The following is a 17,458-nucleotide window of genomic DNA, read 5'->3' as shown; positions in this document are numbered from 1 at the left end:
GGCCATGTGTATCCAAATCATCAGGCTGATGGCTAATGTTGAAACTCACTTTTACTGAACCTTCCTTTGTATCCTAAGGCAAAGGCTTAAGCTCACCGTCACTTTAACTCAATCCACCTTCATCATAAAACTGAGGCCTTTGACCGCCATACTATTTTACTTACTCTACCCTCGTCCTTTTGCATTGCTCCGACCCTCTACATCAAAAAAATATCTATGAACCTATTCTTGCTCGCTCGAATCTCACCATTAACCTAAGACTTCAACCAAATTCATCTTTTAGTGAACCAAACCAAATAGTCCTAATACAAAATAACTCTGTCCTCCCTCTTAACCTAGTACAACATAACCTTAACATCATTCTAACCATGAAACAAAATAACCCCATCCGCCGTCTAACCCCAAAATAAAATAACCCATTTTTATTCATACTCTAATACAAACCCCACCACCATCTCTCACAAACCCTAAAATGAAATAACCCCATCCTTCCTCCAACCATTATACAAAATCACTCCATCCTCATTCGAACCCCTCACATGAAACAACTGCAATCTCATTCTTGTCCTAAAACAAATTAACCCCATCCTTCCCTCTATCTCAATAAGCAACACACCAAACTTTTGCTTTCATTTAACCCATTCCATGCAGTCATGACCATTCTACTTAGATGTGCAGTCCTCAGTAGGCCGAGGCCATGTGTATCCATGTGTATCCGAATCATCAGGCTGATGGCTTATGTTGAAACTCACTTTTACTGAATCTTCCTTTGTATCCTAAGGCAAAGGCCTAAGCTCACGGTCACTTTAACTCAATCCACCTTCATCATAAACCTGAGGCCTCCTTACAAAGCCACTGTTACTCACTCTTCCTAGATCACATCTGCACTAAACACACTTTCACCGCCATACTTTTTTACTTACGCTACCTCAATTTAATTATTCTACCCTCGTCCTTTTGCCTTACTTCGACCCTCTACATCAAAAGCCTTGCTCTGAACCTACTTTTGCTCACTCAAATCCCACCATAAACCTAAGGCTTTAACTAACTTCACCCTTCTGTGACCCAACAAAAAAGGCTTGTGGGAGAGCCTAACCGTATGCCTGGTTATATATACTAGACAGCTTTCATTACAAAGATCAGGTGTGTAATTCTAGGGTTTAAGTCAACCCTAGTATGGTTTCCTGCCTCACTCTTCCCCACCTGTAAGGCTGATCTCCTCTGGACTGGTCTTTCACAGGTGATGTGCAGCTTCATTTATCCCACTTAGCACTACAAGCCCACTCCATACAGTTAGTATGGCACAGTATTTTAGTTTGCTGCTCTGTCCCTGAATCCTAGTACACTATACCAATTAAATGCAAACAAACAATTAAGTAAGTTGATTTACATACATACATACATCAATAAGTATGTAACAATAAAGGCACTCTCTAATAAATAATAATAATTAGTATTATAACTTACTTGGTTCTTGAATAAAACTGCTCTTTGGAAGAAACCGTGGGTGGCTCTTAAAAGAGCCGTTGGGTTTGGATTATGCCGCTATCACTATTTACTTGGAGCTCGTGTACTTGGTGACGGCCTTTGTGCCCTCTGACACGGCGTGCTTGGCCAACTCACCGGGAAGGAGCAGACGCACAGCGGTCTGGATCTCCCTAGAGGTGATAGTAGAACGTTTGTTGTAGTGAGCCAAACGAGAAGACTCACCGGCGATGCGCTCGAAGATGTCGTTCACGAACGAGTTCATGATGCCCATCGCTTTAGAGGAGATTCCAGTGTCAGGGTGGACCTGCTTCAGCACCTTGTACACGTAGATGGCATAGCTCTCCTTCCTGGACTTTCTGCGCTTCTTGCCGCCTTTCCCGGCCGTCTTGGTCACGGCTTTCTTGGATCCCTTCTTGGGCGCGGACTTAGCTGGCTCAGGCATACTGCTCCTCGTCGAGTAAGACTGAAGAATGAGGGGGAGGCGAGAAGCTCCCACATTATTTAGACTCTAGCATTTTAATTAGACGAGGTACCGCCTCCAGAATGCCGTCAAACGACCATTGGACAACAAATTGTCCGCTCTCTTCTTGCCAACCCCCCACCCTTCATTCCCCTCCCCTCCCCTCCCCTCCCTATTCTCCTCTTCCCTTCCCCCTCCCCAGAGCAGCATTCTCTTTGTTCGCCTACCCGCGCATTTTTACCCACCGTGCAGACGGCACATTATTTTTCGCCACAGCGGCGTTGACGGCGATATTCTGAATTTATTCAAACGTTTAATCAACGCATGCGGGGGAAATTGAAAACTATATGTATTCTTCATATATATAAAATTAGCTTAACCGGGAGATTCATAACCACCATCATTGACTATATTGAAACAAACAAACAAATATGATTCTTGCAACATTCTATCCCGCGCATTCTTAATCTACAGGGCTGTTTTTCTGTTTTTCGGCACAGCGGCGTTGACGGCGATTTTTTTTCTATCAGGATTTATTAAGACATATAGTTCGGATTTAACCAACGCACACGGGGGGCAAAATGGAAAACAATACATAGATACAGACATATCTATTATATGTATATATACACATGTATTCTTCCGGTATATTACATTTTAATACAGAGTATGCGGGAGATCGACTGCCTTATTTGATAACAAACTAAGAATAGAAACAGGCTCTTTTGCTGGATTTGTGGGTGGCTCTTAAAAGAGCCGTTGTGTTTAGAGCTGTTCAGGCCGAGCGTTTAACCTCCGAATCCGTACAGAGTGCGTCCCTGGCGCTTCAGGGCGTACACCACATCCATAGCGGTGACGGTCTTTCTTTTGGCATGCTCAGTGTACGTGACTGCGTCTCTGATCACGTTTTCCAAGAACACTTTGAGCACACCGCGGGTCTCTTCGTAGATCAGACCGGAGATACGCTTGACGCCACCACGACGAGCCAGACGGCGAATAGCCGGCTTTGTGATACCCTGGATGTTATCGCGAAGCACTTTACGATGACGCTTGGCGCCTCCTTTCCCAAGGCCTTTGCCGCCCTTTCCTCTGCCTGACATCCTCGCTGCTTCTTTTCCCAGTCGACGAGAAGAGAATCTATGAAGCTGGGGAGCCAGAGACACGCCTGTTATACTCCTCTATAGGACCTAAATGAAAGCAAGGGAACCGAGCGACGTCACAGTACATTAGCTCCGCCTCATACTCTGTACGTGTGCAGAACGCTTGTTTTGCTGTACAGCGACTCAAACATGCCTAGACCACTCAAAGATTGCACATAAAGCCACTGAGTGGGTAGCCATACAAAATACAGTATATTAATATTAATTCGGAATTAAATATTAATTCCGTACCCTCTGGATGTACTCATGTTCAAAATTCAAAAAAGTGCTCTTTTTGGATTTCATGTGGATTTCATTAACATGTGGTGTACATGGGGGGGGGGAATCAATAGTCAAAGTCAAGCAATAATAGCATCACTTCTCAATGCATTTGCAGCATGTCTTCCTTCTACTGCTTGTAGTTTCACAGTCTGGCCACACAATGGCATCCAGACTCCAAGTGTTCTAAAAAGGAATAAACTAATAATAGTAATAATAATAACGCAGCATACTTTGGATCATGCATAACCTTCACTCTGAATACTTTAACTCATCATGATTTAGCTTCGAAACCTACAGCCTAGCTCCAGACCTGCTTGACCTTATAATTAAAAAGTAAGCTAAACTATAATTAGGAGCGAAAATCACTTCTGAAATAGCTTGGTCTTATGGCGAAATCTTAAAATAAATAAATAAATAGCTGAATGAATTAATAAAATTCAGTGACCTAGGCTTAAGATGAACTTACAGTGACTCAAAGTAGGCTCATACACAGCCTCTGACTCCTTTTCACGAAATTTGAAGTGCATAGGGGCCATGTGACCTTTGTAAATAAACATTTATGCACCGTTTTCTTAGAAAGATTACACACTTGACATTATTATTGTTATTATTGTAGTAATTGATTGTGTGTTTTACCATCCTAAACCGCACTCCAGTACTCTCTAGTGCACTAGGTGAGTATAGAAGCCGTTTTTTCGTGACATCGTGCACTCCACGTGGAGTCGTTTCGGCAACTAGCTAACGAAAATAATCTTTTGTAAACAAAACACTAGCTAGCAAGCTACACAGGCTGCCCAGCTCTGAAAACCAGAAGATAGGCTGCTGGTAGCCGGGTTTAAGCACGACTGTTTCTCCCTCACTTGCTCCAAATAACAATATAGAGAACTACGCACGTGTCCGTAATATCGTTATTTCTGTGATTAATTTTAAGACACCTAGCCATCATGCTACTCTCCAAGGTGGCTTCTCGGTTTCAACCACGACAGTAAACGTATAAATGTTGCTGTATACACCGTTTCATAATAAAACTTGACTGACTCGAGCGAGTGTGTATTTATCTGACAGGTATTTACACTCGCTGGCGTATGTTATTGTTTGTACCATCCGAGTTAGCTAGCATGCTAATCGCTTTGTTAGCTCATGTGTGGACCTGAAAAAGCAAGTTAACTCAAATCACTCAACAGCCACAAATCACGGCTGTATTGCGTACTTTTATGCTACAACTCTGCATGTGGCACTGCACTGTGGTCAACAAATAATGACCCCTCATAATTAGGCTCATATTTGCGCTTTACTGTTTATGCTAGCCGCGTTAGCCACGCTGCTAATCGCTAAGCTGGCTCCAAGCTATGTACAACTCCACACATAGATCCAGCAACGGCAGTTCTACATCAATTTGCTGTGACTGGGTGTACAACTTTAGGCTCTCGGCAAAATCGAGTTATCGGATATCATTATCTACTTCATTTTTGGCAAGTTAGCAAACGTTATCGTGCTAACAACGACACACCGGAGCTAACCAGGGTCCAGTAGTGTAAGGACTAAAAAAAAACGACGTTTCACATGTATGAACATTAAAAGTAGCTAACATATGTCTTAACACGACAAATACCTCGGTCAGCCCTCTGATGGCTGTCGCCATGTGCGCCTCGGTCTCGTATACAACAAAGTCACACTACATCACGCCATTCTAACGTGCGCAGCGTTTATTACACACACACACATGACAAAATTAGTCCTTCCTCAATGCACCTGAATATAAATCACATAAATGGCTATTTAGTACTAGGGTTACGACCTTGCAAGCATAAAACAAGCACCCACGAAGATCACCCCACTACTGTACACCATGGCACACGGTTTACTTTTTACTGTGACTGGACGTGCAGTTATCGGATTTCATCATTAGATGAAGACAGATAGATAGATAGATAGATAGATAGATAGATAGATAGATAGATAGATAGATAATCAATAAAACGTCATCTATCGAACTTGTAGTTAGGCATCATGGGAATTGTAGTCCTTGATCTTGACACTACAGGATAAAGACACATCGTGTCATTGACACATTGACATAAAGACGTTTAAAGAAACACACAAACCAGTACAGGGTTTGTATTTTCTGTCAGAATGAATGAGTATGCATAAAGCAAGCCATATGTCTACAAATGCATCTCTCTCTCTCTCTCTCTCTCTCTCTCTCTCTCTCTCTCTCTCTCTCTCTCTCTCTCTCTCTCTCTCTCTTTCTCTCTCTCTCTTTCTCTCTCTCACAAACCACCACTGAAATATTTTTGCACATAAAGTAAATTGAGGCCAACTTAAACTAAACCCACACCATTTGGATTCCTCAGGTTTCCACTATACATCTTGTAATAACAGCCATATTGGTTAGCAGTTAGTGGAAGAGAAAGGAAGGAAAGAAATTGTGGAAAGCAAAGTATGTTGCAGTTAGTGGATGATAAAGCCTTAGACATATGTTGCAGTTAGTGGATGATAAAGAAATTGTGGTGATATAAAGTAAGTGTAAAGCTCATGATGAAGTCAGGGTGAGTGGAAGCAGTTTGGCTTGACCTACCCTTTAGGATTCTGATGGAGTTTCAGGGCTAAGCTTTAAGACTGTGGTCGTAGTACGTGAATGGAGCGTGGATGCCATCTGGTGGTCAAAATGTAAATCTGCAAAATATAAAAAATACATATTTTTTTTTTTGGTCCACAGAGACATTTAAAGAAGCAAAATCAGAAAGAGGAGAAAGAGTTAAATTTGAGAAGCACAAAAAAGCTAATTCACAAGTGAGTACGGCTGACTTTTGATACACCTTTGTTAGCACTTTTGTGTTAATTTGTTACTTACCTATGCCTTGAAGAAAGTCTCTGACCTTGCAGGTTAAAATGATTTTTTGCGCTGATGGTGCATCCGCTTTCCAATTTTTAGCTTTGCCCCACTTGCCTCCAGCTCTTCAGCCAGGTCTTGATAGCAGAGCGGTGTTCTTTATTGATTTATGATTATTATGTTGACCTCAATATAACCTGATGCATACATACATACACATAACCATACAACATAGAATTTAAGGGCTCTAAGGGGAGGAGAACAAAGGTCCTACATAGAACTGCACTACTCTACAGTTTGACTCTTAATGAGAGAATTGTTGGCTTTTTACCTAACTGATAATAAAGTGCCTTAAATAAAGAGTGCTTCTATCAAGCATTCTTTAACTAAAGACATTTTATCAAGATCTGTAAGGAGATAATACAGTATTGAGTATTTTGTTTTCTTCTGCCCTACTTTATCATTAGCATATTGTTAAAACCCAAACAAAATTACGGTGCCCTAAAATAAGTTTTCATTTCATTGCCTGGTAGCATGACAACTGGTTATCCTGCTGGCTACTAAAATGCCCAAAAGTTCCTTGGTAGAACTTAGTAGACTTACTGGAGTTCACAACCATCTGTCATATGTAAAAGCTGTAACATTCACACACATACACGTATACATCTATGTTGTTAGCGTTTGCATTTGCGAGTTTGACCACACGATGGCATCCACGCTCCATCCATGACATATATCCACGATCCCAAAACAACGGTGACGTTTGCAATAGGGCACTTCCTAAATCCCTTACACTGTATACACTACACAGAAGTGCACTTCTCTAGTCAAGTCTTTTAGGCTTCTGATGGAGTTTCAGGGCTAGGCCTCAAGACTGTGGTCATAGTACGTAAATGGAGCGTGGATGCCATCGTGTGGTCAAAATGTAAAACAATTAATCTTGCAATTTTTTATTTATTTATTGATTTATTTATTGATTTATTTATTTATTTCTTGTCCACGGAGACAATTAAAGAAGCAAAATCAGAAAGAGGAGAAAGAGTTACATTTAAATAGCAGAGAAGCTAACTTACAAGGGAGGAGGTAGTACGGTCGGCTGTTGATAAACTTTTGTTAGCACTTTTGTATTCATTTGTTACTTACCTATGCCTTGAAGAAAGTCTCTGACCTAAACCATGCAGGTAAATTTTTTTTGAGGGTGCGTATGTTTTTCCATATTTTAGCTTTGCTCCACTGGCCTCCAGCTCCTCAGTCAGGTCTTGATAGCAGATGAGTCAATTTTAATTTGCAAGGTTTTGGTCAGAGACCATCTTTAGTTAGGCATCATGGGAATTGTAGTCGTTGATCTAATACACTACAACTTAAAGATATAGTGTCCACAGAGACATTTAAAGAAAGAAAGATCAAACACAAATCGAATAAATGGTATATTATTGCATACAAGGGAAAAGCTCCTAATGAGGCCAACTAAAACTACATGTTTACCCCTTGGATTTCTCAGGCTCGTTTTACATCTTCTAATAAAAGTCATGTTAGATTAGATAAACACAGAGGGAGTTAATGTTGCTTTAAGTAATGTTGCTTTTACCATATGTTGCAGTTAGTGGATGATAAAGAAATATGGAAAGACATTGTGGTAAGCAAAGTAAGTGTAGAGCTCATGATGAAGTCTGGGTGAGTGGAAGCAGTTTGGCTAGACCTACCCCTTAGGCTTCTGATGGAGTTTCAGGGCTAAGCTTTAAGTCTGTGGTCGTAGTACGTGAATGGAGCGTGGATGCCATCTGGTGGTCAAAATGTAAATCTGCAAAATATAAAACAATTCATCTTTTTGATTTTTTGGTCCATGCAGACATTTAAAGAAGCAAAATCAGAAAGAGGAGAAAGAGTTTTTTGTATTCATTTGTTACTTACCTATGCCTTGAACAAAGTCTCTGACCGAAACCTTGCAGGGTGCGTATGCTTTTCCATATTTTAGCTTTGCTTCACTGGCCTCCAGCTCCTCAGTCAGGTCTTGATAGCAGATGAGCGGTTTTCTTTATTGATTTATGATTATTATGGGAACCTCAATATAAACTGATACACAGAGTTTAAGGGCTCTAAAGAGAAGGAAACAAAGGTCCTACATAGAAGTGCACTACTCTACAATTTGTCCCAAAGGCTTCTAGCAGTGAGTGAATTGGAGGCTTTTTACCTAACTGCATGCTGTTTGGTTGTCATGATGGCTAATACAGTGCCTTCATTAAAGACAGCTTCTATCAAGCATTCTTCAAAACAAGACATTTTATCTAGTTGTGGAAGGAGGTTATACGGTCTGGAGGTTTTTGTTTTGTTTTGTTTTGTTTTTTTTTTCCTTCTGTCCGACTTTATCGTTAGCATATTGTTAAAATGAAACCCAAGCCCAAACGACAATCATCCCACAAGACATGTAATTACTTTTTAGATTTATTGGTGCAGTTAACAATCATATTTAATGTGTATAAAATTGCCCTAAATTAAGTTTCCATTTCATTGCCTGGCAGCATGAGAACTGGTAACCATGCTGGCTTCTAAAATGCCCTGAACTGAAGTATGCTTCAATAGAAACATTTTTTAAAATGTACTTTAAAAAACACTAACCAAAATAACACCGCAATACAAATGACTTAGTAGACGTACTGGAGTTCACAACCATCTATCAAATGAAAAAGCTGTAACATTCACACGAATAAATCTAGTTAGTTAACGTTTGCATTTGCCTAGTTTGACCACACGATGGCATCCACGCTCCATCCATGACATATATGCCCATGATCCCAAAACAACGGTGGTCCTTTGCAATGAGCACTTCCAAAAGCCCTTCTATTCACCACACAGAAGAGCACTACTGTACTCAAGGCTCAAAGGCTTCTACTCTCTATTACATAACCGGGTGCATCCTAGGCAGGACAAACACTTTACCCCTGCCAGTATTTATTCACTATTTCTTTTCCCTAGGCTTCTCTAATGATCATTTTACATGTGCTGGGAAGGTTCATTTAATTTGCTCCATACTTCAAGGGTTATACTTCCAGACAAGCTAGACTGTACTAAATAAGGTAATTTTTGAAGTATAGCACAAAAAAATACTGACTCAACATTCATTTAATTTTGGCGTTTTTCCCGCTGATCTGGGTTAATTTTACAAACAATGTGACGGGAAACATGAATTTTATAGAGTTAACATATAGAGTAAACATATAATTTTTTAGAGTTAGACATGCCTTGTTCTGGTAGAGGTATTGAAAGAGATTAAAAACAAACAAACAAACAAACATTCCTCTCCGGACTATACACTTACCTCCTTTACTGCTGCCCTAAAAGCAAGCACAAACAACACAGCTGGTCTCGCTTACTCTCTATGCAATCAAACTCATGTTGCATATGTATGAAACGTAAGTACCCCAAATCAAGCTCTCATTATATGAATATACACATACATTGCTCTCTGAAACTGTGCTTGCAGTTGTATAGTTTCACCACGCGGTGGGATCTACGCTCCATCCATGACTAATGCCGTTTGTAATAGGCCAAAACCGGCCTAAACACTACATAGTGTAAAGTGTAGTGTTCTACTGAAAGGGCAGTGGCTTCTACTTTCTGCTGGGGTGAATGAACTGTTTCCAAACTATTAAATATGTATAAACATATTGATAGGTATTAAAAGAAAAGTATTCATATGTATTAAAACACGTTAAATATGGCGATTTTGATGTGAAATGTAGTACAAAACGTTATATATATATAGACACACATATAGAAGTTGTTTTTTTTCCCTAATCTTCACAACCGCTGTCTCACGGCTGGTTTCGCTCGCTCAGTCCTATGGAATTTAGAAGCGTGCGCGTCATAATAGCCTTACATTATATAAACGCAACACCGAGGTGAGGCGGACATTTGCTGTTTCGGCGCGGACACGGGTAGGTGGCTCTTAAAAGAGCCGTTGGGTATTTCAGGTAAACGTCGAAGCGCTCTGTTTAAGCGCGCTCTCCGCGAATACGGCGGGCCAGCTGGATGTCTTTAGGCATGATGGTGACTCTCTTGGCGTGGATAGCGCACAGGTTAGTATCTTCAAACAGACCCACCAAGTACGCCTCGCTAGCCTCCTGCAGGGCCATGACGGCGGAGCTCTGGAAGCGGAGATCAGTCTTGAAGTCCTGAGCGATCTCACGCACTAGGCGCTGGAAGGGCAGCTTACGGATCAGCAGCTCAGTAGATTTCTGGTAGCGGCGGATCTCCCTCAGAGCCACGGTGCCGGGCCTGTAACGGTGAGGCTTTTTCACGCCGCCGGTGGCTGGGGCGCTCTTGCGAGCAGCCTTGGTGGCGAGCTGCTTCCTCGGGGCCTTGCCACCGGTGGACTTACGGGCGGTCTGCTTGGTTCTTGCCATCGCGTTGAACTCCACTCCTCTCGGGGAAAAGAAAGAGAATGAGTTCTTGCTCGCTTCACATGGCTTTTAAGCTTTCAAGCCGCTTGCCGCTCATTGGGCGTCTTGAAGTTGTCCGTTTCCCATTGGGCGGCCGGCAATGCGTCGGTGACACACTATTGGGCGTCTTCTTTTCAAACCTAAAAGCAAAACGGCGGGCTCCTGTAATACAAAACAACAAAGAAAAAAAAGCATTAAAAGAATATATAATAATAAGAACAATAATATGATCAAACTAATCAATGTACTGTACATTACAGCGAACATTAAACACAGTGTGTGTGTGTGAGAGAGAGCGAGAGAATGTGTGTATACATGCACATATGCATAGGGTGTTGATCTCAGTACGTGAAATATATGAAAAAGGGCAATTGTGTATTGCATGGCAGTGTGTTTATATAATAACTCGGTTCATAAAGCTATTATTTTTTTATGCAGTTGGAAATCACGTGAAGAATATGTAGTGTTGTTTGTAAAGGAGCAGCACTTTTCTTAGAAAAAATGGGTGGCTCTTAAAAGAGCCTTTGTGTATAGATAAATCAACGGAGAGCGCCAATTTACTTTGTCTTCACAGTCTTCTCGGTCTTCTTAGGCAGCAGTACAGCCTGAATGTTGGGCAGCACACCACCTTGGGCGATAGTGACTCCTCCGAGCAGTTTGTTCAGCTCCTCGTCGTTACGAACAGCCAGCTGCAGGTGACGGGGGATGATACGGGTCTTCTTGTTGTCGCGGGCGGCGTTGCCAGCCAACTCGAGAATCTCAGCGGTGAGATACTCCAGGACGGCGGCCAAGTAGACGGGAGCGCCGGCGCCGACCCGCTCAGCGTAGTTGCCTTTACGCAGGAGCCTGTGCACACGGCCAACTGGGAACTGCAGTCCGGCGCGGGACGAACGAGTCTTAGCCTTGGCTCTAGCTTTACCACCGGTTTTGCCTCTTCCACTCATGATTCGCGTCAGTCGTGTTCGTCGAACAAAGCTGAAATAATGCACGCCGGCCAACGAGCGCCGTTGATATAGCAAAATCGCCTACGGTCCTATTGGCTAAAAGCTACGCGCACCAACAGCCAATCGCATTTCCGCCGTCAGACTCTAGCGTCCTCCCACCTCTGCTCGCTTTCCTACCCGACCCCCTCCTCCTCTCGTGCTGTGTGTCTGTGTGAGCGAGAGAGAGAAAGGAAGAAAGAAAACGGGTTAAAGAAAGAAACATTTACCCCCACTCGTGCCCCGCGTTTCCTTTCCCTTTCCCGCTCAAATGTAACACGTATGACCAAACAAAAAAATATATATATTGATCATATATAATTATTGTGTGGGGAAACTAATGAGAGCTATTTTTGTGTTGTTGAGTGTTTTTTTTTTTTTAACAATCAATTCATTGTGCAGTAACAAGGGGGGAAAAAAGCTGTTTTTTTTATGAAACTGTGGGTGGCTCTTAAAAGAGCCGTTGAATAGAGAAACAAGACATGAAGGTAAACGGCGTTACTGTTTACTTCTTCTTAGGGGCAGCCTTTTTCGCCTTCGCCGCCTTGGGCTTAGCTGCTTTAGGCTTGACCGTTTTGGCTTTCTTTGGGCTCTTGGTCGCCTTTTTGGGAGCCGCCGGCTTCTTGGCCTTCTTGGGGCTCTTCGCTGCCTTCTTAGCGGCCGCGACGGGCTTCTTGGCCTTCTTGGGGGATTTCTTAGCCGCAGTGGGTTTCTTGGCTGCTACCTTCTTGGGCTTCTTGGCCGCGGCTGGTTTCTTGGCGGCCGGCTTCTTAGCTTTAGGTGCCGGTTTCTTGGCGGCCGGCTTCTTCTTTGCCTCGGCCTGCTTCTTGTTAAGCTTGAAAGAGCCCGACGCGCCGGTGCCTTTGGTCTGCACCAGAGTGCCCTTGGTGACGAGGCTCTTGACGGCGAGCTTAACGCGTGAGTTGTTCTTCTCGACGTCGTAGCCGCCGGCAGCCAGGGCTTTCTTCAGGGCGGCGAGAGACACGCCGCTCCTCTCCTTGGAAGCCGAGACGGCCTTGACGATGAGCTCGCCCACGCTGGGGCCGGCTTTCTTGGGGCGGGCGGCGGCCTTCTTCTTGGGGGCCTTGGCGGGCGCCGAGGCGGCTGGGGCTGGAGCGACTTCTGCCATTGTTCTGCTTTGCTGTGAGCGCGAGTGAGCACAAACTGCTGCAGCGTTCTGTAGAACCTCCCGCTGCAGCGAGGGGGCCGGCCCTTAAAAGCCACATGAGAACGTTGTAGACTCAACTCGCTCGATGCCGCACAGCCGTGTGGCAGCGACGGTCTCGCACTTGTGTTTTCTCTCGGCGTTTGTCGAGCGAAATATGGGCGAAAGCTCAACTTGGCGAGCGTAGAAATGCTCTTTCGTCTCCGAGAGGCTCCACCGTGTGTTGAGAAGACGGGAAGGGCAGCGTAACGACGCCGCGTTTGATACGGCGCTCACCGAAGCGTGCCACGCTACCGGCGTGCCGAACGGGCGGCGGCGCATTTGGCGTGCTAATCGGTGGAAAACGGCGACAAAAGGTGCCACGAACTGGGCGAGTGTTATCCGGTGCGTTGGAGGAGAGCCTCGGCGAGAGCGTGCTGGGCATCCGAGACGTGGGTGCGTTGTTTTGCTCGTCGTGCGAGGCGACCTTGAGGAGTGTGTAAAGCACAGTGTTGCCGTGTGTGCGCAGTATGACTTCCACCGTCGATGCGTCTTTGTCACCGGCGCTTCCACACTCGGAACGGCTCTCCATAGGTCCCCTAATACGCACTCGTAACACACCCAATATACCATAGCCAAAAATCTCATACTAACCCTAACACAAAATAACTGCATACACCCCCCCAACCCTAAAACACAAAAAACAAAATAACAAAAAAAAAAAAGACAAAACTTATTCTAAACATAACAAAAAACAATCATGCCCTTTTTCAAGCCAAATACAAAATAACTGCACCTTCACTCTAACCCCAATACAAAATAAACCCAAGCTCATTTAAACCCTAAAACCCCATTTTTCATTTTAACCCTAATAGAAAATAACCATTTTCTCTCTCCAACCCTAAATAAAATAACCCCATCCTTCCTCCAACCATTATACAAAATCACTCCATCCTCATTCGAACCCCTCACATGAAACAACTCAAATCTCATTCTTGTCCTAAAACAAATTAACCCCATCCCTCCCTCTATCTCAATAAGCAACACACCAAATTATTATTTTTAAACTTTCACTTTCATTTAACCCATTCCATGCAGTCATGACCATTCTACTTAGATGTGCATTCCTCAGTAGGCCGAGGCCATGTGTATCCAAATCATCAGGCTGATGGCTAATGTTGAAACTCACTTTTACTGAACCTTCCTTTGTATCCTAAGGCAAAGGCTTAAGCTCACCGTCACTTTAACTCAATCCACCTTCATCATAAAACTGAGGCCTTTGACCGCCATACTATTTTACTTACTCTACCCTCGTCCTTTTGCATTGCTCCGACCCTCTACATCAAAAAAATATCTATGAACCTATTCTTGCTCCCTCGAATCTCACCATTAACCTAAGACTTCAACCAAATTCATCTTTTAGTGAACCAAACCAAATAGTCCTAATACAAAATAACTCTGTCCTCCCTCTTAACCTAATACAACATAACCTTAACATCATTCTAACCATGAAACCAAATAACCCCATCCGCCGTCTAACCCCAAAATAAAATAACCCATTTTCATTCATACTCTAATACAAACCCCACCACCTTCTCTCTCCAACCCTAAAATGAAATAACCCCATCCTTCCTCCAACCATTATACAAAATCACTCCATCCTCATTCGAACCCCTCACATGAAACAACTCCAATCTCATTCTTGTACTAAAACAAATTAACCCCATCCCTCCCTCTATCCCAATAAGCAACACACCAAATTATTATTTTTAAACTTTTACTTTCATTTAACCCATTCCATGCAGACATGACCATTCTACTTAGATGTGCATTCCTCAGTAGGCCGAGGCCATGTGTATCCAAAACATCAGGCTGATGGCTTATGTTGAAACTCACTTTTACTGAACCTTCCTTTGTATCCTAAGGCAAAGGCCTAAGCTCACGGTCACTTTAACTCAATCCACCTTCATCATAAACCTGAGGCCTCCTTACAAAGCCACTGTTACTCACTCTTCCTAGATCACATCTGCACTAAACACACTTTCACCGCCATACTTTTTTACTTACGCTACCTCAATTTAATTATTCTACCCTCGTCCTTTTGCCGTACTTCGACCCTCTACATCAAAAGCCTTGCTCTGAACCTACTTTTGCTCACTCAAATCCCACCATAAACCTAAGGCTTTAACTAACTTCACCCTTCTGTGACCCAACAAAAAAGGCTTGTGGGAGAGCCTAACCGTATGCCTGGTTATATATACTAGACAGCTTTCATTACAAAGATCAGGTGTGTAATTCTAGGGTTTAAGTCAACCCTAGTATGGTTTCCTGCCTCACTCTTCCCCACCTGTAAGGCTGATCTCCTCTGGACTGGTCTTTCACAGGTGATGTGCAGCTTCATTTATCCCACTTAGCACTACAAGCCCACTCCATACAGTTAGTATGGCACAGTATTTTAGTTTGCTGCTCTGTCCCTGAATCCTAGTACACTATACCAATTAAATGCAAACAAACAATTAAGTTGATTTACATACATACATCAATAAGTATGTAACAATAAAGGCACTCTCTAATAAATAATAATAATTAGTATTATAACTTACTTGGTTCTTGAATAAAACTGCTCTTTGGAAGAAACCGTGGGTGGCTCTTAAAAGAGCCGTTGGGTTTGGATTATGCCGCTATCACTATTTACTTGGAGCTCGTGTACTTGGTGACGGCCTTTGTGCCCTCTGACACGGCGTGCTTGGCCAACTCACCGGGAAGGAGCAGACGCACAGCAGTCTGGATCTCCCTAGAGGTGATAGTAGAACGTTTGTTGTAGTGAGCCAAACGAGAAGACTCACCGGCGATGCGCTCGAAGATGTCGTTCACGAACGAGTTCATGATGCCCATCGCTTTAGAGGAGATTCCAGTGTCAGGGTGGACCTGCTTCAGCACCTTGTACACGTAGATGGCATAGCTCTCCTTCCTGGACTTTCTGCGCTTCTTGCCGCCTTTCCCGGCCGTCTTGGTCACGGCTTTCTTGGATCCCTTCTTGGGCGCGGACTTAGCTGGCTCAGGCATACTGCTCCTCGTCGAGTAAGACTGAAGAATGAGGGGGAGGCGATAAGCTCCCACATTATTTAGACTCTAGCATTTTAATTAGACGAGGTACCGCCTCCAGAATGCCGTCAAACGACCATTGGACAACAAATTGTCCGCTCTCTTCTTGCCAACCCCCCACCCTTCATTCCCCTCCCCTCCCTATTCTCCTCTTCCCTTCCCCCTCCCCAGAGCAGCATTCTCTTTGTTCGCCTACCCGCGCATTTTTACCCACCGTGCAGACGGCACATTATTTTTCGCCACAGCGGCGTTGACGGCGATATTCTGAATTTATTCAAACGTTTAATCAACGCATACGGGGGAAATTGAAAACTATATGTATTCTTCATATATATAAAATTAGCTTCTTAACCGGGAGATTCATAACCACCATCATTGACTATATTGAAACAAACAAACAAATATGATTCTTGCAACATTCTATCCCGCGCATTCTTAATCTACAGGGCTGTTTTTCTGTTTTTCGGCACAGCGGCTTTGACGGCGATTTTTTTTCTATCAGGATTTATTAAGACATTTAGTTCGGATTTAACCAACGCACACGGGGGGCAAAATGAAAAACAATACATATATACAGACATATCTATTATATGTATATATACACATGTATTCTTCCAGTATATTACATTTTAATACAGAGTATGCGGGAGATCGACTGCCTTATTTGATAAACTAAGAATAGAAACAGGCTCTTTTGCTGGATTTGTGGGTGGCTCTTAAAAGAGCCGTTGTGTTTAGAGCTGTTCAGGCCGAGCGTTTAACCTCCGAATCCATACAGAGTGCGTCCCTGGCGCTTCAGGGCGTACACCACATCCATAGCGGTGACGGTCTTTCTTTTGGCATGCTCAGTGTACGTGACTGCGTCTCTGATCACGTTTTCCAAGAACACTTTGAGCACACCGCGGGTCTCTTCGTAGATCAGACCGGAGATACGCTTGACGCCACCACGACGAGCGAGACGGCGAATAGCCGGCTTTGTGATACCCTGGATGTTATCGCGAAGCACTTTACGATGACGCTTGGCGCCTCCTTTCCCAAGGCCTTTGCCGCCCTTTCCTCTACCTGACATCCTCGCTGCTTCTTTTCCCAGTCGACGAGAAGAGAATCTATGAAGCTGGGGAGCCAGAGACACGCCTGTTATACTCCTCTATAGGACCTAAATGAAAGCAAGGGAACCGAGCGACGTCACAGTACATTAGCTCCGCCTCATACTCTGTACGTGTGCAGAACGCTTGTTTTGCTGTACAGCGACTCAAACATGCCTAGACCACTCAAAGATTGCACATAAAGCCACTGAGTGGGTAGCCATACAAAATACAGTATATTAATATTAATTCGGAATTAAATATTAATTCCGTACCCTCTGGATGTACTCATGTTCAAAATTCAAAAAAGTGCTCTTTTTGGATTTCATGTGGATTTCATTAACATGTGGTGTACATGGGGGGGGGGCAATCAATAGTCAAAGTCAAGCAATAATAGCATCACTTCTCAATGCATTTGCAGCATGTCTTCCTTCTACTGCTTGTAGTTTCACAGTCTGGCCACACAATGGCATCCAGACTCCAAGTGTTCTAAAAAGGAATAA

General features: G+C 43.4%; 3 protein-coding genes across 3 annotated transcripts; all 3 read right to left on the bottom strand.

Annotated features, from left to right (window-relative positions):
- Positions 1-1,555: 1,555 nt before the first annotated feature.
- On the bottom strand, positions 1,556-1,930 carry LOC140547137 (histone H2B). The gene has a single exon (XM_072670704.1). The coding sequence runs from the start codon at positions 1,928-1,930 to the stop codon at positions 1,556-1,558; it is 375 nt and encodes a 124-aa protein (XP_072526805.1).
- An 806-nt stretch (positions 1,931-2,736) lies between these two features.
- LOC140546613 (uncharacterized) lies at positions 2,737-16,939 on the bottom strand. The gene is made up of 6 exons (XM_072669997.1): positions 16,658-16,939; positions 16,067-16,134; positions 13,020-13,364; positions 11,203-11,616; positions 10,267-10,624; positions 2,737-3,093 (listed from the first exon to the last, which is right to left on the bottom strand). Exons 1-6 carry the CDS (start codon positions 16,937-16,939, stop codon positions 2,737-2,739), a joined length of 1,824 nt encoding a protein of 607 aa, XP_072526098.1.
- LOC140546845 (histone H2B) lies at positions 15,457-15,831 on the bottom strand. Its single transcript, XM_072670264.1, has one exon. It carries the CDS (start codon positions 15,829-15,831, stop codon positions 15,457-15,459), a length of 375 nt encoding a protein of 124 aa, XP_072526365.1.
- Positions 16,940-17,458: the final 519 nt, after the last annotated feature.

This window comes from Salminus brasiliensis, chromosome 24, assembly GCF_030463535.1.
Source record: "Salminus brasiliensis chromosome 24, fSalBra1.hap2, whole genome shotgun sequence".
Taxonomy (NCBI): domain Eukaryota; kingdom Metazoa; phylum Chordata; class Actinopteri; order Characiformes; family Bryconidae; genus Salminus; species Salminus brasiliensis.
The sequence above is the reverse complement of the archived record's forward strand: the minus strand, read 5'-3'. Positions and strand labels throughout refer to the sequence as shown.